This window comes from Helianthus annuus, chromosome 9 (assembly GCF_002127325.2).
Source record: "Helianthus annuus cultivar XRQ/B chromosome 9, HanXRQr2.0-SUNRISE, whole genome shotgun sequence".
Lineage (NCBI taxonomy): Eukaryota > Viridiplantae > Streptophyta > Magnoliopsida > Asterales > Asteraceae > Helianthus > Helianthus annuus.
In genome coordinates, this window is record NC_035441.2 from 117460758 (window position 1) to 117486174 (window position 25417).

General features: G+C 36.9%; 1 protein-coding gene and 1 long non-coding RNA gene across 2 annotated transcripts; both read right to left on the reverse strand.

The window, feature by feature from the left end:
• Window positions 1–7567: 7567 nt before the first annotated feature.
• On the reverse strand, window positions 7568–10773 carry LOC110874570. The gene is made up of 3 exons (XR_004867020.1): window positions 10558–10773; window positions 8906–8971; window positions 7568–7784 (listed from the first exon to the last, which is right to left on the reverse strand). It is a non-coding gene; the product is annotated as an uncharacterized LOC110874570 (long non-coding RNA).
• A 1474-nt stretch (window positions 10774–12247) lies between these two features.
• LOC110876172 lies at window positions 12248–24687 on the reverse strand. The gene is made up of 4 exons (XM_022124348.1): window positions 24315–24687; window positions 13273–13547; window positions 12533–12799; window positions 12248–12400 (listed from the first exon to the last, which is right to left on the reverse strand). The coding sequence occupies exons 1-4, from the start codon at window positions 24685–24687 to the stop codon at window positions 12248–12250; spliced, it is 1068 nt and encodes a 355-aa protein (XP_021980040.1).
• Between the last annotated feature and the right edge of the window lie 730 nt (window positions 24688–25417).

The following is a 25417-nucleotide window of genomic DNA, read 5'->3' on the forward strand; positions in this document are numbered from 1 at the left end:
CAAATATAAATATATATATATATATATATATATATATATATATATATATAGGGAGCCGCTAGAATGAGAACCACCTCGAGTTGTAAGAACCGCGAGAACTACACCCCACGGAGCGCCGTTCGCCGCGATTTTTTTTTACAAGTAGATGTGTGCATTATAAACACGGCCGTAAAAAATCACGGCGAACGGCGCTCCGTGGGGTGTACTTTTTTACACCTCAAGTTTGGTGAAAAAAAAAAGAAAAAAGAAAAAAATTAAAAAACACCAAACTTGAGGTGTAAAAAAGTACACCCCACAGAGTGCCGTTCGCCGTGATTTTTTACGGCCGTGTTTATAATGCACACATCTACTTGTAAAAAAAAATCGCGGCGAACGGCGCTCCGTGGGGTGTAGTTCTCGCGGTTCTTACAACTCGGGGTGGTTCTCATTCTAGCAGCCCCCTATATATATATATATATATATATATATATATATATATATAATGTAAGTATCTATAGAAAACACACTTTAATTTAGAAAACCCGGGAAACTCAAAGCTCCCTATGTTTTTTTTCTTGAAAAAATTTACACATGTTATATACATGTTTTTAAGGGTTTTGGGCAAAAAAATCAAAAAAGCGTCGAGTAGATATTTTTAAAAAAAATAAACAAGTTTTGGTGTAACACATGTTACAAATATGTCAGATGAAGATGAATGTAACATGTGTTACACCAAAACTTGTTTATTTTTTTTTAAAATATCTACTCGGCGCTTTTTTGATTTTTTTTTTTTTTTGCCCAAAACCCTTAAAAACATGTATATAACATGTGTAAATTTTTTCAAGAAAAAAAAACATTGGGAGCTTTGAGTTTCCCGGGTTTTCTAAATTAAAGTGGGTTTTCTATACATCCTTCCCCTATATATATATATATATATATATATATATATATATATATAGTAACAAAGTCGATATATATTAAACCTAAATCTGCTAACATCCAAACCAGCGTAACCGAAAGAATATAAAAGGATTTAAATTCATATTGTAATATCGATTCACATTGTAAACCCAAATCTCACACTATAATTTCTCCTTTAAGCTAACATAAATCTATTAAACGTGTAATTTAAATTCCGTCATTTAGTGACTGGAAGATCACGGTTTTGAATCACAAGGGCAGGTCTATTTTGCATAACAAAAACAAAATAGCACATACAAAGAATCCCCCTTTAAATTCCATTTCTTTTCCTTTTTCGGGCTTTTGCGTCTGAATTAGAATGCCAGAAAAATATTTTCCATTTAAAAAGTGCTCATACATAAGAACAGCCAAACAACTATACCATAACCAGTTAAGCACAATGAAATTTGATGATCTTGTTTCTTTTATAAGTCAAATAATACAGTTGTAAACCTAATTAACTCTGACTGAAGCACGACCCGTGCTCCCACTGCCACGAATGCCCCTGACTGGTTTTACTGAACCTTTTCTAGCACGTTCAACCTGAATCTGACATGTGATTCTGGGCTTGCCATCTACAAAGCAAACCTTCTTCTTCCCACGAGATTCTGTGAACCAAATCTTGGTCCTCTTCTTCTGAAGTGGGAGAACCTCTCCTTCAGGCGGTACACTGACCATGTACAATGAGTCTCTCTTCTTGCCACGTGCAACTACTAAATTTCCCTTAGTTACCTTCCACTGTCCATTACCGAACTTAACCTTGTGACCCTGATTATCCAGCTGCCCGACTGAAATAAGCCTTTTCTTCAAGCCTGGAATAACTCTCACGTCTCTCAAAGTCCAAGTAGATCCGACTGAAGTAACTAAGTCAATATCACCCATGCCTATGACATCTAAGACTTCATTATTTGCAAGTCGTACCTTACCAAAATCCCCAATTTTAAGATTCCTTAATGCTTCACTGTTGTGGGTAGCGTGAAATGAAGCACCAGAATCCATAACCCAGGAATCCACATTGCTCTCCACATTACATATCAAAACTTCATCATCTTAGTGATCTACTGCAGCGTTAACTTCTTTCTTATCGTTTGGACATTGATTCCTTAAATGTCCAACCTCTTTACAGTTCCAACAGGCCACATCATTTCGAGCCCTAGACTGACTCCTCTTTCTATTATTGCTGCCACTACATCTGTTATTCTTCCTTCCTCTGCCAACATGCATTAAATCACCCGATGATCCACCTGAATTTCTTCTTCTGACATCTTCGCCCAGAATAAGATCCCGCATCTTCACAAACGTAAACTTGCTCGTATCTGAAGAGCTCGTAACAGCAGTTATGGTTTCGGACCAACTATCGGGTAATGAGGACAATAACAATAGGGCTTGAACCTCATCATCAAACTTGATGTTCACAGACACCAATCGAGACAATATCGAGTTTAAGTTATTGATGTGCGCTGTAACTGAATCACCTTCCTTCATCCTAGTATTCACAAGCTCTCGAATAAGATAAACCTTGTTCGTTGCAGAAGGCTTCTCATACATATTTGATAATGTTACCATTATTCCTCTAGCTGAGGTCTCCTTCTGGATGTTAAATGCAACATTCTCCGATAGAGAAAGCGTTATCACTTCTCTGGCTTTCTTATCCATCCTATCCCAATCTACTTGTGGCATTTTTTCTTGCCTTTCATCCTTGAGCACTACATCTAAATCTTTCTGACAAAGTAATGCCTCAATCTGCATCTTCCACCAACCAAACTTTTTCCCGTCAAACTTTTCGATTTGCAACTTCCCGTCTTCTGCCATGATAACACAAGCACGACTAAACGAAACTGAAATCGAAATAAGATGTAATCAACACTGAAACAAATCGAAACAGAAAACACCTGATTTACGTTTCTTTGATCTTCAAACAGACAGACTAAACACCTGCTGGTTCACTGGTAGAAAAAAAAACTGATCTTGACAAAGGTTGAGGGGTCTTTTTGCAAATAAGGGAAACTTGATTCCCTTAAAAGGAACACAAAAAAAGGAACGTCTGGTTCTTCTTCTTCCTGCGCGCTCTGCTCTCTGCACTCCACAAAATCAGTCACCAAAGTGCAAAATCAAAAACCCTAATCTTCGATTTTGGAACCCTAGATGCGATATCTAGCAACAATGGTCTTCAATTTTGTAACCCTAGGCGGCGGCTACTGGGTTATCGAAACCCTAGTCGCAATCTGCAGCAGAGTCTTCAATCGGAGCCCTAATCAGAGTTAGGAACTGACGGCGGTGGTGGCGGCTGTGCTAGCGGCGGCTGGTTCAGAAACCCTAGACGCTATGTCTGTGACTGTGACTGAAACCCGAGACCACAGCTTGTTCTTTGACAGGTAAGTGTTCTTCTTCACCTCTTACCTAGTTTGTGTGAATCGATCAAGAGCCTGAGCTCTGATACCAGTTGTTAGGACCAGAACACGAATCACACAAACAATGTAACAATCTACAGCAAGCACACAATCACACACTCTAAATCACAAGAACAAGAACACAAGATTTATAGTGGTTCGATCTAATCTGACCTACATCCACTCTCCACAACTAGTTCTTCTTTGTATTAGGTGCTCAAAAGTTACAGTGCATGAATGAGAAGTATTTATAGGGGATACAATTAGGGTTGTTGACTTTAAGCTACAGTGACAAATAAAACCTTTGCTCTGGTTAAAACTTCATAACCCACATCTGGGTTATCTGTTGCGACAACCCAGACGAGTTATTTGGGCATCTGCGTTATCAGTTATAACTAAGGCATAACCCAGATGAGTTAACTTGGTCATCTGGGTTATCACTCTAGTCAAATCCTCCACAACCCAACAGTTCAAACTCGGAATTAAAGCCCCAATTCTTACCTTCATCAAGATGACCTTCGAAAATGGCCCAAACAAGAATCAAACATGTGTCTCCATTAAAGAGGGAATGCCTTTTGACCATTGAACATCTCAAGACAAAAAAAATATCACTTATTTATTGGTAGTTTGGTAATTATACTTTGTTTTATTGTTATATTTAATGTTACTTTAAGGGTAAAAGGTAATTTATTGATATCCTACAAACTAGCTAAATAAACTAATACCATTCGAAATGGAGAGGGGCTGTGAAATGCTTTATTGGCGTCTATGCAAGGAGCATTAAAATATATTAGTTTTAAGTTGTTATTGAGCAAACTATGTTATATAAAATTAGTTCATACCGCAAGTACGACCAAGGGGCATGTGAAATGCTTTATTGGCGTCCATGCACTTTTAGCTTGTTCTAAGCAATCCATTCGGTAATCACACCACTTCATTTGGTTTATTTCAATGTTTAGTTTAACATTGTCCAAAAATTGTTGGTTAACAGCTGTGTTGTCACTTGCATGCCCAATCACAATGAAGAATGCAACAAGAAAATTTAGAAAATTTAGACTGAAGTTTCTGCCATAATCACGCATCTGAGGTAGAATGTTATCAAAGTATGTCTTTACACCTGGTCTTCTTATCCAAGCTATTCCACTAAATTGTCCTCTCCACTCAGCAACTACTTGGTCATTCTTATGATCTTTTCGCCGTCAAGGCCACGTTTCCATTTGGTATACCGTTTAAAGAGTGGATCAATTCTGCATTGATATGAATCATATGGTTGCCAACATTTAAATTGTTTGTTCTCTCATTGTAATTTTACACAAGCCAACAGCCAAGCATTGTTGGGATGGTGTCTATTTTCATATTTAGGGTAACACCAAATCCCATGTTGTGCACTGCTTGTCTTTGATTCACATTAAAAGTGCCAAACCACCCTGTCAAGTTTGGTTGAGATACTCTTGATAAAACTCAAGCACCATTGAAATGATAAAAAGGTTCTTCCTGATCCTTGACATCCTGGCTTGAAGCCTTTCTATTCTTGGTGTTTTTGCCCCCCTTCAGTATGTATCCTTATTTTCACTTTCAAACCCTCCTTGCCTAAAAATGAGGAAAGAAATATGGCGTATTCGAGGATTGTCACGTTTTCATAAACTTCAATAGTTATCATACATTATGGTGTTCACTAACTTATGTAGTTATCATACATCACAACATCACTTGGTCTTAACAGTTTACATCTTTAAGTTTCAAAGTTACCTTTATATGGCGTTTTTAACATCACACATTAAGTATACATGTACAAGGCCCATAGTTATTATTCATTTAGCTTTCAAAGTTTTCAAAATTAATCGCGTTTTCACTAACACTTACTCATACATCATAACATCAGTTGGCCTTCATAGTTTACGTCTATAAATTTCAAAGTTAGCCTTTATATGTCGTTTTCAAACACACACTAAAAGTATACATGTACAAGATTCATAGTAATCATATATCATAATCAGTTACTTTATACATTTTCCACATAAGCTCTAACGAATATAACCCTTTTTGATATTCCCTTCCTCATTTCGTCGTCTGTTTTATAGTGTTTATATTCAGGTGACTTGTTGGACTTCTTTCAACCAGAAACTGTACATAAATTATTTAAATTAAATGCCAATAAGATCATGTAACTTTGATACCACTTAACTCATTTTGATTTTTACGCTTGAATCGTGATTGATCTTCAGACGCGATAAAAAATCTATGGTTTCCGCGTTTTCCATAGAAGTTGGGAAGGTTTTTGTAGGAAGTTATAGGTTTGGTTGTTGTTTGAATTCTTTATGTAGAGGCACATTTACCTTTTTATCCTTAATGAACCTCGCGCCTTTGTGGAAGTTATAAACATCACCGCTTCATTTTAGGCCCTAGATTGTTTTAATCCAACGACTGACAACCATTCTCACTATGTTCACACTATAGGACGTTTTCTCTAGAACCTCCCATATATATTTCCGGGTTGAGGATTCATAAAAAGTGGAGAACCATAGGTAAAATATGTAAAAGAATTCATTTTTACATGTAAAAAACATCTTTACCAATCTTTTTCAGAGCTTTTGAATATGTTATGTAGAAGCTCTTTCAAAAAAAAAAAAAATTAATTCAAAAATTTCAAAGTAGATTCCAAAACCAACTTTAAAAAGTAATTTTTTTACAAGTACCACTTTTTTTTATTTCAATGACTTATACGTGTGTTTATATACAAAATTTACAAAAACAAAATATGTAAAAATGATTTTTTTCTATATAAAAATGATTTTCTTTTAGTTTTTTAACATGTAAAACTAAGGGTAAATTACACTTTTGGTCCTTTATATTTGTATCGGATTGCAATGCAACGGATGACCTTTAACTTTAATAATTCACAGTCATTTATTTGGAAAACTCATTACACCCTACGTCATTTGACTCTAATTACGTTAAATTTTTAAGTTAATTCAGAACAGGTGCTTTGCACATGAGGGTCGATTGTCATTCATTTATTTAAAATATATTTGACAAAAAAGATAAAAAGAATTTAAAACAATTTAAAAATTACATATAAATATAATACTCATCTTTCTCTCTCAACCCTGTCTCTAAAACTTTAGAGCATTCACATCCAAGGAACTAAATTATGTGTGTGTTGTTTTTAGAATATAAAGAGTATAAAAAGTGGTTGTGATTGGAGGAGAGAGAAAATGTTACTGTTCATCTGTATATTTAGGGGGACACTGTTCACTCCCTATAATTTTTTAATATATTTTGAAAGTGGTTGTGAGTGGAGGAGAGAGAAAAGGTAATGATAAAAGTATAAAAAATATTATTTAGTTGAAAATGAGAGAGAAAATGTTGTGTTTTTTAGTGTAATTTAGGGTGAAAATATAATGGATTGGATGTGAATGCTCTTAGACAACCTCCAACTTCCACCTCCATCTTTGTCGCACATCCTTGCTCCGCCAGAGATCTAGTGTTCTTCATCGCACAGCCCGTCAGAGATCTAGTTCTTCACTGGCGGAGATCTAAAGGCATATCTGAATCGAACCGTGATAAGGGTAGATCTGATCGATGGTTAACCCTCTTCTTCGACAGTGGTGGGGACTTCCATGATTTGATTCACGATTTGGGTCAATATTTGAAATGTTAAGATTGTGTTTACCATAATCGTAGGCATAGTGCCAAAATTACAAAAATTAAGACTCGTGGATTGTATTTCTTTGCTGTTGAAAAATCTTAAAAAACTCTGCTTTGTTTGTTGTTACTGTGATTCGTGATTTGGGTCAAAAATTGAGATTTTAGAGGTTGTGTTTTACTATATAGATGATGTTACAAAAATTAAGGTTCATGGATTGTGTTTCTTTGTTTTGTGTCGGTTTTGCCCACATGTTTTAGGATTTTCGTGATATAGTTTTTTAAAATCAGTTGCTTATAATCTGTTAAGACTTACGAGTGAATGGAGTAGATTATTATGGTGGTTGGAGCTCCCTTCTTGACTTGATTGAGCTAATGGCTAGCTGTGGGGTCAAGGGAAGGATGATAGTGTTTTAGGGTCGGGGAATGGTGTTTCAGAGAGATTGGAGGTAAAAAGACGTAAATGCCCTCATGTGCATAGCATGTGCCATACTTAACTGAAAATTATAACAATGTTAGGGCTAAATGTAAGACCCATGCTTAACTAAATGAAAACTTATAAAAGATTTGCAATTTTTATCAAGGTAGAGCAAATCAACATCCATTTATAATTTTGAGTTTAATAAAGAGTTTATAACATGTCATTATAAAACTTAGGGTTTCATAAAGCATCCTAGATTCTCCAAACATTTCGACATTTTATCATGGATATGTTTGATAATCAAAACAACAAAATGCGGAAACATGTCTTTTAGACGTGTTCGGTTCTTCTATTCGCTTGATCTTCATCTGTGAGGTCCTTGCTATCACCTACGTTTAAAAAATCATCTCATACGTTAGTTTAATGATGATTAAGACGTAATTAAACAACTCATGTCCATCAAAATTATCAAACAAAGAGAATTGGAAGATGTCTGCCGTAAGCTACGGCTTACATGCCGTAGCCTATGGCATACATACAAAAAAATAAGCAGGAAGCCCCTGCCGTAGCCTACGGCTGGCCATCGTAGGTTACGGCAGCCCCTTGCTACAGATTAATTCCAGTTTTGTCCGTTTACTAAAAACCTCATATCTTTCTATATTTTCATCTGTTTCGCATGAAACTTGTTTCTACATGTCTGTAAAACATTTACCCACATTTTTAGTTCATAAACCCATGGCTCGGATTGATAAATTTTATGTTTTACGCTTTACGTTCTAATTTAAATAATCAAATATTTGACCCGTTTGCATAATTAAGCAAACAAGCTTATGAAATCATATGTTTTTCGCATAACGTCATTTTTATCAATGTACCCTATTACCCGGGTTATTATCCTTGTGTTTCATGCATCCGTTATCCGGTATGCATTCACACTTATTCGACCCGTTCAACCTTATATTGGTTGAACTTAATTATTCTAAATTCTTTTCACGAATTCACCATCTATTGACTATGACTCATTATCCGAGTCCTTTGACTTTTAGTCCGCGTTCCTGTTACTTGGTTTATGCTTATATTCATAATTTTACCCATCAACCGTGTTTAGTGTTTATACCGAAGTCCTTATTCACGCACCCATTTCGGTTTGCGATACGACTTCATTTTAGACCCATCAACCGGGTTAGACCGAAGTCATTATTCACGCACCCATTTTGGTATGCGTTAAGACTTCATTTTGACCCGTTTGGTTGTTCGTATGAAATCCATCACTTGGAACAAACCAACTCATTATTAACTTCTTTATTTTGACCTGTTTGGAAGCTTATGTGAAATCCATCACTTTTAAAAAACCAAACTTATTAACATTCCTTTAATTTGACCCGTTTGGAAGTTTATGTGAAATCCATCACTTTTAAACAACCAAACTTCGCTAGTATTGTAATATTATTAAATCATACAAAATTAACACATAATTTAACAACACACTACGAAGCATAAAGCCACGTACCTTATAGCTTTCCTTTAAGCCGTGTATCACTCCTGGCTTTATCAGCTACCTTATCACTCGAGTCGCCTATAATGTACAACCCGACAATTGTTAAGCCATCATTATCATGATCATTTTTGCCATATTTACAAATAATCGATTTGTACGGCTCATATCAATATTTGTCCATACATAATTACCACCCAAGTTTCATTTAAGCATTTTATCATACACCTTAAGGGTATACGTTTCCTAGCACTTCATTTGGTTAGGTTATTATCATCCTATTCCTAACTTTTGTGGCATAATTACAAGTTTTCACTAAGTCGATTTAATCATGAGCATACATCATTTCAAGATTATCTCCTTTAGCTATTTTACACAACATAAACTTAGGGTTTCTTATTTTATGAACAAACCCATTTCATATTCTACTTGATTAATCATCTAAACAAGCTACACAACAATAATTCATACAATTATCAATTAGGACAAAAAATGTTGTCCCGTGTACATGAAATCTCATTTTTAAGGTGATTTTTCCTCTAGGTCTTCTAATTTCATGAAACCCCAAGTTTATTTTAGTTACTAAAGATACTTGGCTTCCATATCTTATAAATTTTACTAATTTCTAACAAGGTTATTTACCCTAGTTATTTTATTTTAATTAAAAATAAAAACAAATTTTCTTATTCGTATATTTTGCTATTTTTGGGGTGTTACACAAAAGGACGTGGGGTGTAATGAATTTTCCAAATAAAGGATTGTGACTGTAATTATTGAAGTTAAAGGTCATCCGTTGCAATCCGATACAAACATAAAGGACGAAAAGTGTAATTTCCATAAAACTAATGGTAACCCAGTTCCCAAATGATCTCTCTCTCTCTCTCTATCTCTCTCTCTCTCTCTCTATATATATATATATATAATGTAGTTGAATCTTTATATATGCATGGTATAAAATTTTATTAACATGAGTATAAAAGAAAACTTTATTGTAAAAGAAAAGGTTGAAAAATTGCTTAATTGATAGTGGTTCTCTAAGGTTCTCCGATAACTTTGTTTTTATATATATGCATGTTATGATGAAAATCTCCAAACTCATTAGGTGAAGATTGGATATAGAGTAAATTGTCAAAATTGTTCCTGAGGTTTGGGTAGGTTTGGGTATATTTGTCATTTTCATCTAAGAATAACTTTTTTTTTGTACCAGATAGTCTTTCACTTTTGAGATTTTTTATCATTTTCATCCAAACGTCTAATTAGTTTTATTTTTTCTATCAGTTTTGGATGAAAATGTCAAAAAAAATCCCAAATCTCATGTACGACTTTGGCAAAAAAAAAGTCAGATGTTTGGATGAAAATGACAAAAAATCCCAAAAGTGAAGGACTATATGATATAAAAAGTTGTTTTTGAATAAAAATGTCAAATATACCCAAACCTCGTGGACAATTTTTGCAATTTACTCTTAAATATATTATTTAGCCACAAATATTGCTATATAGTACATGAAAATAAACAAATTGCAAGGAGTGTATAAACTAAGTTTACGTTACTGAATTAACTCTAATATCCCCCATCAATAAAAAAAGTGGTTGTCCTAGACAAAGCACATCATGAAGAAAAATTCAAAATGTGGTCGAGGAGGACTCTTAGAGAAAATGTTTGCTACCTTTTTTTTTGAACGGCTAGACGACTAACTGGTTGGGCTTTCGCACCAAACTCAGAGGTACACGAGAGACCCGGGTTTGAAACCATGTGTGCTACCTGAAGTTGGTCAGAACAAACTGTTGGTATTCAGGCCCCTTCTTATTCGAATATGAATCTGAGTTTTAGAACTGTTTGTGTTTGTGGTGAAAAGATATGAAAAAAAAAAAAATAAGAGACTTTTTTTTGTAAAGGAAAATGAATACTTTATTCAACAAAAAAACTAGGCTATTTATAGCCTTACAATAACCCACATGCTATCTAACGTAAACAAACTACAGCCACATAAATGAGGAGAATTATTCAACCATCTTTACATGAACATTCACATTCCCCCATATCTCGGTCACACTTAGATCACTTCTCAAGCTCCTCACTCAACGTGACTTTTAATAAAAAATAAACTAAAGATGCTAACTCAGTTAGTTTTTTCAGTTAAATTTGGTCATGTGCTTTGCATATGAGGGCATTTTTGTCAATTCAAAGGTTGCAGAAGCTTTGAGCTGTAAATCTACCGTTGAACTTACCTTTGAATTGACAAAAATGCCCTCATGTGCAAAGCATATGACCAAATTTAACCGAGAAAACTAACTGGGTTAAGCCTAAAGGAAAAAACATCTATGATATGAAAACATAAAGGACAAAACTCGTCAATTTTGAACATAAAGGACAGCGCCTGAAAATGGGTATAAAGATAAAGGACAATCCTTGAAATTCACTCTTCTCTTTTAACTTCAGCAAGTTGATCAATATATTGATTTTAAACCCGTTGTTTACCCCATATTTAGCTTCAAGAAATCTTGTTGTTTCAATATATTTTGAAAGTCTTTTTTCCATACTTTTTTCTTGACTTGTCAAAGTTTCAAAAGCTTCTTTTACTGTATGATATGACAATTTCATTCCATCATATTCTTGTTGCAACTCTTGAATAATATTATCTTTTTGTAAATACTCGTTGCAATCTGCTGAACACTTTTGTTTTAAAACTTTATTTTCTTTTTCACGACTATCACATTTCTGTGTCATCTCTTCTTCTTTTTGTTTCAAAAACTTTTCAATTTCAAACATTTCATTACATTTTTCTTTGAAAATATTTTCTATTTTTGTAAACTCAATGTTTCTGAATCTTAAGTTTTCATCCTTCTCAGTACAAACACTTCATGTTCCATGCATTTCCTGCACTGCATTTCAGTTTTGATTTCAGATTTGTTATTAATTTTATCATTATCATTTTTATCAGTTGACTTAGCATTATTAGACGACTCAGTAGATTCAGTTTTAGTTGTTACCTCAACTTGATCTGCCACCGGTGTGTTGTCGGTCGTCTTTTTCAGAATCTCATCCTTCATCTTCTGACTTTCGTCAACAATTTCTTCAACACTCTTCTTCTTCTCAACACTGGAATAGATTACCCTTCTTATGCCCTCCTCTGCTTCTTTCTCATAGTTCAGATCGTCTTTGATCTTTGAGTAAAACACTCCTGCAGTTGGAATAGCCGCAACAAGCGCTTTAAAAACTACCACATCAGAATCCATAGCCGGATTCCCCTGAGGATCTATAAAACACTTCCTCTCATCATCCCATCTATCTACAAGCTTTGCTTCCATGAAAACCTTATACGCTTCACCCAATTTCATACGTGCATGTCGTTCTTCTCAACTTGCTCTCACTTTAGCAACCAAAGCAACTTTCTTTTCTGGAATGTATTTATTCCAATTAAACCCTTCGTCATCCTGAGTTACCACCAAAGCTTGTTTCTTTTCTTTTAAGGAACCTTCACCGATCTGCTTTTGATTCGTCTTTGGCGGCTACTCATTTGTGCGATGGTAGATTGCTTTCTGTTAGTAATCCTCATGAAACGGATTCACACTTTCATCTGCTTGCCGATTTGAACACTCTTTCTTGAAGTGCCCTTTCTGCTTGCACTTAAAACAAGTTACCTTTGACTTGTCAAATCCCAGCTTTGTTTCAGCACCTCCTAGACAAGTTCTCCCTGTAATCTCCATAAACCTATGTGCTCTCCTTATGACAATAGTCATACACCATCTGATATCTATCAGTTCTATCTCTTCTGGATCGATCTGGTCATAATCTTCCTTTTTCATATTCGGGTTTCCAATTTTACCCGCTACCAGACTTCTTTCATACGATTCCAGAATAGAAGCTAGAAAAATCATCTGTTGTTTGGCAGCTTCTTCATTTAAGCTCTGTGAGTTTTCCAGATCTATGGAAATATTACATTGAACTCTGTTTGAATTGGATTTAACTGATGCTGACGATGAATGATAACCAGAATCATAGTTCGGAGACTTGCTCTTTGATGAATCACTGGAGTTTTCAGCACTAAAGGCCGTACTAAGGCCGTACTAATCTTTGGTGATTGATTGTTCAGCATGCTACCACAATAGTTAAGATTGACATTTTGCTGATAAGTTGAACTGATAATTTTATTTTGCTTTTCCAGATCCAGTTCATGTCTTTCAAGTTTCTCCATCAATCTATCCAAAGTGATTTCGTCAAATTTGGCATCATTTTTCAGTATCATGACAAACGTTTGCCAATCATCTACATGAGGTAAAGCCTCAATCAGTTTGTCGATAATCTCTTCTCTGTCCTTCTTAATCCCAAATCTTTCTAGCTCGATTTTCAAATGACAGAATCATTCTATCATTTGTCAGACAGTTTCTCCTTTCATGCAACTAAACAAGTCAAACTCTTTCTTCAACAAAGATATTTTGTTTTTCTTAATATCCTTTCCTCCTTCGGCCTTCACTTTCAACGCTTCCCACATTGATTTTGACGTTTCATCATGTTGAAGCAGGAACAAAATATCTTCTCTAACATATTGTTGTAACAATGTTATCATTCTTGGTTCGTTAGAGTGTTCCTTTTTATCACCTTCTGAATATTCTTTAATTGGAATTAATTCATTTTTATCGTTCGGTTTTTCATATCCTAATTTTAACATAACCCAACTATCATAAGCATAAGGTTTCACCTAGTTTTCAAATCTACTATTCCACCAATGAAAATCTTCTATATTCATTAGTTTCGATGGTCTTTGGTGATTTCCATACACGTTATCAAAGTTCAAACTCTCCGAAATAGCACTCGATATGGCCTTCGTTGTGGGTGTCGTTTCGGACGTGAACGCATTGTAAAATTCGTTGAAGAACTCTTCTTCCATGATTGTGGAAAAGCTTGGGAATTACCTGCAATCAAACAAACCAACAATTAAACACACTTGGAAACACAAATAACAACACTTACTTAATATGCGGGATGGATAATGGTTTTAAACTAGTGCAGATGGACCCCTAATAACCTGATCCGTGCGAATGTAGAGAAACTAAATCCGTGCGAAGGTTATCTTGATTCGTGCGGATGTGCACTTAAATGAACTAGATCTGTGTGCAATTAATATGAACCAAAACCCTAATTTTTTATTCGCGCAAACTTAATAAAACAACTATGAAACTTGATATGCGCAAACGAGGGTTCAGATCCGCACGAATGAACTCTTTGTTGGTTCGTACGAATCAATGTGATCTTGATCCGTTCAACAACTTAAAACAATTCTGATCTTGGTCCGTGACAGCTACGCAATACACTAAATCAAAGCTGATCCGTGAATATGTGTATCATTGAATCGTGTGAATCTATAACCTGCCGATCTGTGAATAATTTCTAAATCCTGATTCGTGCGGATCTAGAAACTTAAATCCGTGAATAATAGTGTGTATGAATTATTGCTGATTGGCGCAAACTGAAAACACTTAGATATGAGATTATAACACTTCTTGGTCCGTGATTTGGATCCGTAACTATCTAGATCAAGTTGATTCATTCGAATATGTTGTTTCTTGATCCGTACGGATCAACAAACTAGATCTGTAATTATAATACTTCTAGATCCGTGTGAACCTACTTGAATCGTGCGGATCAACAAGTAAGTTGATCCGTGAATACAAGGTATAATAGATCCGTGAATGCGCAAACACCAATTTTGATTTTTGATTCGTACGGATCTATAGTTGTGGATCCGTGCTAACTATAACTGCTGATCCGTGACAAATAGCTGCTAATTCGTGACAAGTTGATTCGTGTGTATGTATTGTTTCCTGATCCGTGAATATCTAGATTCTAGATTCGTACGAATCAATACAAAACACCCTTGATCCGTATGAACATAACCTGCGCGCACACAGCTACAATTTTCATGTTTTTCAAATTTTTTATGAAGATTTAGTTTGAATTTAGGTTTGAAACTTTGTAGGGTTGTTTAAAACACAATTTCGCACAATATGTTGAAAAATCAGAAGTTTTTATCCGTGAAATCAACCTGAATTTGTGATTCAAAGTTGAAAAAGAAATGTAGAAGATGAGTAGAAGAAGAATGATGAAATTGGCTCTGAATTTGATAAAATCAGCTTGAAACTTGTATCTTCTATCCTTGCAATCAATCTCCCGCTCTGATATCACTTGAGAGTTCGTGCTAGGATCGATTTTGTTACATCGTTGACTGTGTGATCTCGTATCTTGTGCGGAATCCAAGTACGAGAGTGGATCAGATAAGAACAAGCTAAATACAATGTGTTTTCTATTGATTGATGATCAGTACATAACCGTGAAAACACTTGGACAGAGGCATTTTTTGACATCAAGTTGAGGACAATTCGTACAGTTAATGCTTTTAGCACAAGGCTAATTAATGTATGCGAATAGTCCAAATCTGGAATTTGGGTGAATCCATGTGTCACCAATCTTGCTTTAAATCATTCAACAATGCCATTCAAGTTTCGAAACCCCATTTTAAGCCAACGCCACTACCCATAGTTAGTCGAGGAACCAAAGACCACATGGCATTTTGTTTTCAATCTGACATTTCTTTCTGCATAGCCGCCATCCATTGAAGAGTTTTAGAAGTTGACTTAAAACCTTTGGATTTAATCGAGGCAAATAAAGCCGAGTAAAGCCTATGAGTATCAAGATGAGCCAAGTTTGCTTGACGACAAGGCTTAAAAGTCCCAGCTTTAGCACGTGTAATTACCGGATGGCCGGAACTAGTATAAGAGGAATTGTTGGATTGGATGAGCTCAGAAAACACAGGTGTCGGATTGTTGGAGCTTGTCAACCAGGGTAGGCTGACTTTGGACAAGGCCAGGTGCCTGGTCTATCCCGGGATGCTACGTTTGCAAGCTGACATGGTGAACAAACACTAGGATTTAGCAATTCTGAAAGAAAAACATCCACATGATTGTTTTTTGTGAGTTTGCTAAATGACAAAGATTCTTTGTCAGATTAGGAATAACCAAAACATCAGTTAACTCAAATGATTGTAAACCGTGAATGTCCAGTGTGTGATATAGGAATAATGTTACCATTGCCAAAGGTTACCCCAAGCATTGCCTAAATGACAAAGTGGCGCCATGATATATGTAAAAAAGAAGGGAGACTGAAGTAGAATAGGGTATCCAACTAGGTCTTCAAGAGTATTAAATCACTACGAATTCCAATAGTGACTCACCAAAAAAATACTAGAAACCTGCTCGTTTGTTGGATATCAAGCTTTAATCACATATTCAAACAACAAAGAAATAATAGTGAATTGATCAAATAATAACAGAGAAAACAACACAGCAGGTTGATCAAACTATTGATCGACTCTTTTCATTTGACTGAATTCGAAAGGTACGATTACAAGTGAAAACTTTGCTGGAAATAAATACTAAAATACGACCTATTGCCCAGTACCTGGTCGTGATCAGTAAAGGACTTCCAGTAACCCTAAAAATCTGATAACGTGGCCCATAATTAAAAGCCCACTACTTTACTAAACAAAACAAAACAAAACATAAAATAAACATGTGAAAAACACCCTAACTACCGGCCCAATTGACCCATTAAGTTGCTACCCAATTGACCATTAAGTTTCTGACCCAGTTGACCCATTAAACTATAAAACAACCGATTAAACCTAACAATCACACCCTTAATCGGTGTTTGTTCGTATTGCTTTCTTCACAACTGTTGGTGCACTTGTGTCTGTACTTTGTCTGTATTCGGTCTGTATGTAAACGATGTCCTAAATCAGTCTGTAAGTTGACCAAGTCAACTATCCTCCTAGTTTGACTTGGACAACATGATGTTTGTCTGGATCGAAGGATAGCCTCGAAGGATACGCATCATCCTTCGAGGTGCTCGAAAGATATGGTTCGACCATTAGACATCGAAGGATGATCCTTCGATGTCCACGCTGATCGTTCGAGCTCCCTGTCATCGATAGATGATCCTTCGGACCATCTATCGATCCTTCGACCAAGACCTGCTGTGTATGGGTATAAATACCCATGCAGTGTGTTAGTGTTAGATAGATGCACACATAGAGAGTTAGAGAAACTCTGCTGAAAAACACACACACACACACTTTAGAGAGTTTGCAAACAAGATTGTAAACATTGTGCTTGTAACCGTAAACCTTCATACGTATTAATACAGTGGTGTTAATCGGTGAACTTTGTGTGTTCTTGTGTTTGTTCTTGCATCATCCCGGTTTGCCCGCTAGCTTGGATTCCGCACTCGCTAGTGGGTTAGTATAACAAGGTTTAGGTTTGTTCTCGATCCTCCGAGAAAAGGGACCTACAAGTGGTATCAGAGCCTCGCTCTTTACCTTGTTTAAAACCGGTTTGTTCAAGTTCTTGGTGTGTTTGGACACTTGGTTTAGCACCCGTTTTTGGTAGTTTTCTGCTTAAAAACGCATACTAAACCTATCGGGAGTGTTCGGGGTCGGTTTGGGTAACATAAAAATCGTGTTTGTAAAACTTTGATTTTTCCGGCCATATTCCGATTTGTTTCCGGTGACCAGATCTTGAAGATAAGGTTGCTTATTTTGGCAAAAATTTTTGAAAGTCAATTGTTTGGTGAAAAGTTGTTGCAGAACCATCCTTTCTGCCGAAAGTTGGTACATCAACACATCACCTCTTTCACCAACCCGTCGTACTTTGTGTCAGTGTGTCAGAGCTGTCGAAAGATATCCTTCGACATCGAAAGATATCCTTCGACATCTTTCGATCAAAGGCAGCTCGAAAGATAAGCATCCTTCGAGTAGTCTTTCGAAGTCTAAGGGTTATCCTTCGTAGTTGGAATCTTTTCGAAAGTTGGTTGTCCGAAAGATAAGGATACATCTCGAAAGATAAGGATCTTTCATTGTGAATCTTTCGAGATCAGTATTCGAAAGATATAGATCTTTCGAACTGTGAATCTTTCGTGATAATCAGTCGAAAGATAAGGATCTTTCATTGAGAATCTTTCGAAGGCTTTGCTCGAAACTCAACAGTAATCTTTCGATCACTGTTGATCCTTCGAACTAGTCTTGATCTTTCGAACAGGTTTTTATCTTTCAATTCTTGTCTGTTTAAACTTAACAGTTTGTGTTTGTGAAGGATCTCAATTAATATTTGATCAAAATGAGCTGTACAAGTCCATGGGATTGGAGTTTGGACTCACGAACCAATCAAAAGTTAGTCACTGCTGCAGATTGGGCAAAGAGTATGACTCCACAGCCTTCAATCAGTGCAAGTCAATGGGCTTTGGTGTCAAAGCAAAATCAAGACATGCAGAATTTTGTGGCAGAAAGAGGAGAAGGATATGCAGCTACTACTAAGATACGCCAGGATCAGTTGAAGAAGAAATTCGAATCATTTCGTTTCTTAGAGAAAGAAACACTAAATGATATAACGAATCGTTATTATCATTTAATGTGTGAAATGCGTGCTTTTGGTGTTCCTACATCTCAACAGGAAATGGTGGCACGGTTTGCTGATGCTCTACCACCAAAGTGGGGTTCATTCATCGAGCAGCTGAAGCATACGGGTACTCTGAATACAGTCAACATCTATGAATTCATTGAGAAGCTGGAACACAAGAATGACCAAGAAATCTGGAAAGCTAAGCGAGCTCTTGTTCCTAAAAACACAGAAATGTATTTGCCTGGTTTTGGTCCTTCAGCTAGTTCTAGTTCTGTTCAGCAACCGAAGCTTCAAACTGCTTTTGTGTCCAATACGAGTTCCTTTTTATTTTCTCAGTCAATAGCTGCTCCACAACCTCAATTCGATCCGAGGTCGTACATTCCTGTCCCAACACAGCCACAACCACAACCTCAAGTTTCCACAACAAAACCTCAATTTGAGCAAAGCATCGATTGTGGTACGGACACACAGTTGGGAAACGGTGACCAAACAAGAACTGCATTTTACGCTGAGATTGTCAAGAATGTCAATGATGGTCAATCTTCGGAAGATGATAACAGTTCAGGATATAGTGGCAGTTCAGATGAAGAATCTAATCTAAATGAAAGAATTGATTCTGAAGCTGATAATTTGTCGAATGAGGCTGACAAGAAATCTGACTTGATCGAGAAAGCTGATGCTACATCGAAAGAAATGGAGAAGATTCTCACTGAAGATGGATCTTTCTCTTCTCAACCTGTCTCTATGACTAATGTCACAGCTTCTTCAAGTCAGGTAAAGGTTGAAACTCCTAGCATATGTAGTGAATGTGATAAAATGAAGCATGAATGTGTTGAATTGAGACGTGAATCTGAAACGGTTCATAGTCACAATCAAAGTTTGGTAATTGAACTGGCCAAGTGCAAAGAGGCAAACATGGCGTTAACTCAAAACGAAAAGGAGTTTAAAACTGTGATTGAAACTCTAAAGAAAAGTGTTTCCGAATTGAACAAAGTTGTGTATCATAAACAAGTTAGTATTAATGACTATATCAACCTTGTTGAGGAAACCAAAAAGCAATTAGCCATTGCCCAATGCGAGCATGATGCGATCAAACAAAAATTGGATAGTTATTCTAACTCCCAATTTGTGCTTGATCACATCATCGAGGTTCAACAACCGAAAGGAAATCAGAAGGGGATAGGATATAAGAAATGTCCGCCCCCTTTGATGAACAACTATACCAAAATGCCCGATGAAGAGGAAATGCCCCGGTATGAACCCAGTGTGCCTCTTAACGTTGAGGAATTTGCTACTGGGCTAGGGTTCAAACCGGACAATTCATCGGAGGGCTCATCTGATAACAAAGAAAAGTCATCATGTGCTTCAAATCAAAGTCCTCCAACTATTGAGGACTGTGATTCTTCAGATGATGAATCAGATGTGAATGACCAGGATGAATCACTTGATGAGGCGAAAGGAGTAGAAATTCCAATTGAGAATCATATTCTTTGTGATCCTCCTACTCCTGTCGTGCAACCTGTTGCCAAGAAAGTGATAAATCCTGTCAAAGATGTCAAGAATGACAAAGAAAGTGTGTTTGCTGTTAAAAGCAATGATTTGTTGTACACCTTGGTCGGTGATAGTAAAATTTATTCAGACAAAGATTTTCCAATCAAAAACGTCAATCAATCCTTGATTGACAAAGTGTTTGAAGATACTACAAACCAGTTTTTGGGAAAGAAAATTCCGAGAGTTACTGTAACTCAATGTAATTCAATTCCAAAAGCTGAAATCAGAAAACAATTTGGAAAACAGAAATCACCGACAAAGCCACAACCAATTGCTTTTAAGGGTAAACAACAACAACGAGCTCCAAAGCCAAAGGCTAAGGTTGAAACAAAAGGAGCTCGTTATCAAAAGAAGAGCAAAGATGTTAAATTTGTAGCATCAAAGGGTACCGATAAAATTGAGACTTTTGAAAACAAATCAAACACAGATTTTGTACAAAAAGTCAAGATTTTGAAGCGTAACAGCGATAACAATTACACCCAACACACAAACGGGTGTGATGAACGAGCAAGTACCTCAGGTTCTACAGGTTCAACATCTGCCAGTCGAACAAATTCTCCTAAGTTTGTTGAAAGGAGAACTTGTTTCAAATGTGGGAAGTTTGGGCACATCATTAAAGACTGCACAAACTCGCCCAAACCAAATTTTGTTGAAAGAACCCCCTCTGAACAAGGTCACTCACAACGTCGTCCTGTCTCTCCAAAACGTGATAAACGCACAATTAACGAGCAAGAAACAAAACAACGACGTAAAAATGTAAAGGTGATCGAAAAGGCCTTAAAACCGGAAACTGTTAAAAGGAAACCTAGTTTGTCACAACCATTAAAACCAGAAAATGTACATAATACACACTCTGGTAAACAAAAACAAACTTGGAAACCTAAAACAGGTAAAGGTTCAAGGGGAGGTGTTGTGCTTGAAAATTATCAGGAAATTGAAATTACATTTCTTGATTCTCAGGGGCAACCCAAGTCTATGAAGGCTTGGGTCCCCCTCTCCAACTAATCTCTGAGTGAGTGTGCAGGAAGTTCCAGGAGGAACTATCGATAGTCATAGGATTATTGATAGTGGAATGTCCGTGCACAAGATAGGCGACAGAAGAAATTGTTGCCTTTGATGGAGAGAAAGAAAAGAAAAAGAAAATGTGGTTGAATGATGGTGCATAATTCGACCAAATGAAGAACATGCCAAAATTTGGTCATTATGGTTTTTGATCGGGTCCTCAGGAACGAATGAAGTGAAATGTGTGCCGATGCCTTTGCATGGATTGAACATCCGCACACCATTTCTGAAAGAGAAAGTCAAAGACCTTCGCTGGTACAATGTGGAAGACCAGCCGGACCCGGAGGTTTATGAGCTTGTTGCTGTCAAGAGATTTTTCAGTAGTTGCAAATTCGACTTTGAAGTCCACACCGGGTGGATATCCAGTTGGGAGAGTGCTTAGATTCCTTGCAATGCACGGAACAGTTGCAGGATACGCCTTTAAATTCTTAATCTCTCCTATACTTGTCGATATTTTAGCTGCTTTGTGAATTGTTATTATCTCGTACATCACTCTTTGACATGACACGTTGATCTCGGATATCACCTTACACGTGATTGTTTCAATATGAAACTCATCAATGTTGTCATGGTCCGCACCGCTTACCGACATGCCAACTCATTTTTCCAAAATTTGTTAAATCTTTTCTGATAAAACTTAATTTTGGTAAACGGCATTAAGGTCAAGCACAAGAGTAAAACCAACATCGGAAAATCATTTTTGAAAATATCTTTGTGTGTTTTAAATTTATCTTAGTTTGTTGATTTTAGGGGGAGTAAAACCAAAAATCGGAAAATACAAAAACATCGAAAAATTTCAAAAACACAAAAACAATAGAAAAACAAAAATGAGTTTCCTGGCGAGCAAAAGAGAAAATGATAGTACATCAGTGGTCTATCCAAACCTCTTTAAACCTTAAATGCAAAACGATAAGCAGCTCTATATAAGATGTATCGGTAGGCTCACAATCATTTTAAAGTGTGCAGGGTGATATAAATCTTAATCGACTGAAGACCAGGTGGGAACCATTCATTGGCATATGGTCTTAGTACCGAAATTTCGTTTGATAGATTGCCGAGGTTCTGAGATATTCGGTCCTTATGCTGCTTATCATCTGGGTATCATGGTTGTATCTTTTACCGAAAAATAACGGGGACGCAAGTCTAGATCTTCCATGATACTATACATACGTGTACATATTGCATACTGCATTCGACCTCAATAAGTGATAAACAATCACATGTCCAAATCAAATAAGTGATAAAATATCACATTTATCCGGGTGTCAAGTTCGTCTCTCTGCTGTACGGAAGTACTGACCTGTTCACGGACTTGCACCTGTGCCCTCATGCATACGAAAATCAAGTTCCTCATCAATAAGTGATTATATCACATAGGGCTTGTTTTCAAATCAAAATAAGTGAGTATCTCACAATTTTATACGGTCAAACAGATGATAATCGGTATACTCACCGGTAAGATGAACTCTCGTGCATACCTTGATACGGGAATGTGTCGTGATGTGGATGAACACCGGTCGGTAAGTATAAATCATACCTTAACGTATCCTCTCGCCATGATTACATCTGATAAGTTGAGCTTAAGTGGACAACAATACCGATAATTGTTATAGGATGCTTATCTTAATGTTAACTAACTGAACAACAAGAGTGTTTTGGCATGACCGTACACTGATATGATTCTCTTACCCTCGAAACTCGCAAAAAGAATGTTTGTATATATTTATTTATTTTCTGCTTAACTTTTATTGTTTTTCTTTTTAAACAGTTTCGTCGTTTGGTGCATATCAGCACGACATTAGCGGTGATGTCGTTTGATAACACTCAAAGGATTTTAAATTGTTGTCTTTTTATTTCAAAAACACACCTGAAATCTGTGTTTTAATATAAACTTTATAAAAGCCAAAAAGATTTTATTTCTACTTTATTTTCGATCGTACGATGTTGGAGCTCAAGTCTTCGTTACCTGAAACCTGAACGAAAACCAAACTGACTAAATCTTCATAAACGGTCGAAATTTGCATGTTTTGAAAGTTAGAATTTAAAATTTGAAAAATTTATTAAACTTTCAAACTGTCGGACGGTGCTTGATTGTGACATGGTCATTCGTGTGTCATTTGCTTATACTATGTTCCAAGCAGTTGTTCTCATTACGCGTTTAGATTTCTTGCATGTGCAGATTCTAAAGGCTAGGAGAACATGGTCGATGACAAGCTTTGGAATGAAGACACGACGAGAAGGCACTCAAAAGATGAAGATGATTGAGTTGCCGCTGGCTATCATCAACACCACAAGGATCTCACTTCATAAAGTTAAAGTATTTCACGAGCATAACTCAAGGAGGAGCTTATGTTAAGGGGGAGTTTGTTAACACACTGCCTACATGATACGGATAGTTTGTTGATACACTCTCTGCTTTCAAGACGTGAAGACTTTGAAGATCCTCCGACCATGAAGACTTGAAAGGACATCAGAGTTTTGGAAACTCGAAGACCAAAGACTGTCGAAGTTCGAGACAAGTCTACATCTATAGAAGATAAAGACAAGATAAAGACAAAGCTACAGCCAAGGGGGAGTTTGTTGGTGCACTTGTGTCTGTACTTTGTCTGTATTCGGTCTGTATGTAAACGATGTCCTAAATCAGTCTGTAAGTTGACCAAGTCAACTATCCTCCTAGTTTGACTTGGACAACATGATGTTTGTCTGGATCGAAGGATAGCCTCGAAGGATACGCATCATCCTTCGAGGTGCTCGAAAGATATGGTTCGACCATTAGACATCGAAGGATGATCCTTCGATGTCCACGCTGATCGTTCGAGCTCCCTGTCATCGATAGATGATCCTTCGGACCATCTATCGATCCTTCGACCAAGACCTGCTGTGTATGGGTATAAATACCCATGCAGTGTGTTAGTGTTAGATAGATGCACACATAGAGAGTTAGAGAAACTCTGCTGAAAAACACACACACACACACTTTAGAGAGTTTGCAAACAAGATTGTAAACATTGTGCTTGTAACCGTAAACCTTCATACGTATTAATACAGTGGTGTTAATCGGTGAACTTTGTGTGTTCTTGTGTTTGTTCTTGCATCATCCCGGTTTGCCCGCTAGCTTGGATTCCGCACTCGCTAGTGGGTTAGTATAACAAGGTTTAGGTTTGTTCTCGATCCTCCGAGAAAAGGGACCTACAACAACAATGTCGGTTCATCATCTTCACATCAGTTCAAGTTAAGCTCTTCCTTTTCCTCTCACATTGGACACTCCGTTATGGGCAGAAATGGTTGCACTTATAGCACTTAACATGGCTCTTGTCCCGTTGTAATTGACCGTCACCTCGACCTCTCTTGGACTACCGACCTCTGCCTCCACGCCCATAGTCTTCGCAGTTCGATTTACTACAACCACAATGCTCACACTTATGCTCATTTTCTTTTGCCTTCTCTTCCGAACCTGCAAACAAGAGTTGGTTTTGTTGCTTGGCTTGAGTCTCCTCATCCTTGACCCGTTCCTCATATGCCTTTAGCCAGCCCACAACATCATCAAAGTCGATGGTCTTCAAGTCTACAAGTTGCTCTATAGACGCTACCATATGAATGAATCGCTTAGGTAACTCCATAAGAAATCTATTCACCAACTTTGTTTCTTCTATTTCCGAGCCGAGTGCGGCGGCTCGCGAAGCATATCCCGACAACCAATTAGCAAAGTCATCAACAACTTCTTGATCCTTCATTTTCAGATTATTAAACTCTCCCGTAAGAGTATGAAGTCTTGCTTCTCGAATCCTTCCGCACCCAAATGAAGGGTTTTGAAAGCACCCCACATCTCCTTCGCGGTTTTGAGATTTCCTATTTGCAACGTTTGTTCCTCAGTAATAGATTGAAACAAAAGAGCGATTGCAACATGATTCTTCTTCGCATCTACGTTGGTTCCTGGTTCGATTTGCTCCCACACCCTGTGAACATTGAAGATAACCCGTATCTTCATGGCCCATACCGTATAATTCGTGGATGACAACACCGAGAATTGAAGAGAAAGGGTGTTGTTCTCCTTAACAGTGACCAAAGCTTGATTCTCCGTATTAGCCATAGTTGTAAAATCCTGCTCTACCAAAGATTAATAATCAACTAAAACACTACTGAAAGTTTACCAAGAAACGCCTTTTGTTACCTTTTTCTTGCTGTTTTACACCCTTGATTATTACCTTCTGGTCACTTAATCTCTCTTTCGTTCTTTGATCAACAATTAGGTTAACAAGCTTGCTGATTTGGCCTTAATCACGACTCATCTCCGCTACCCTCTTGATCCCCTAGAACATAAACCCTCGAACTGAACTTGCTGACCTGCGATCACCTAGTTCTCTCCGATCACTGCTGATCTGTAACCTCCAATCACTGCACACCAGTAACTTGTGATCGTGTTGGTGCACTTGTGTCTGTACTTTGTCTGTATTCGGTCTGTAT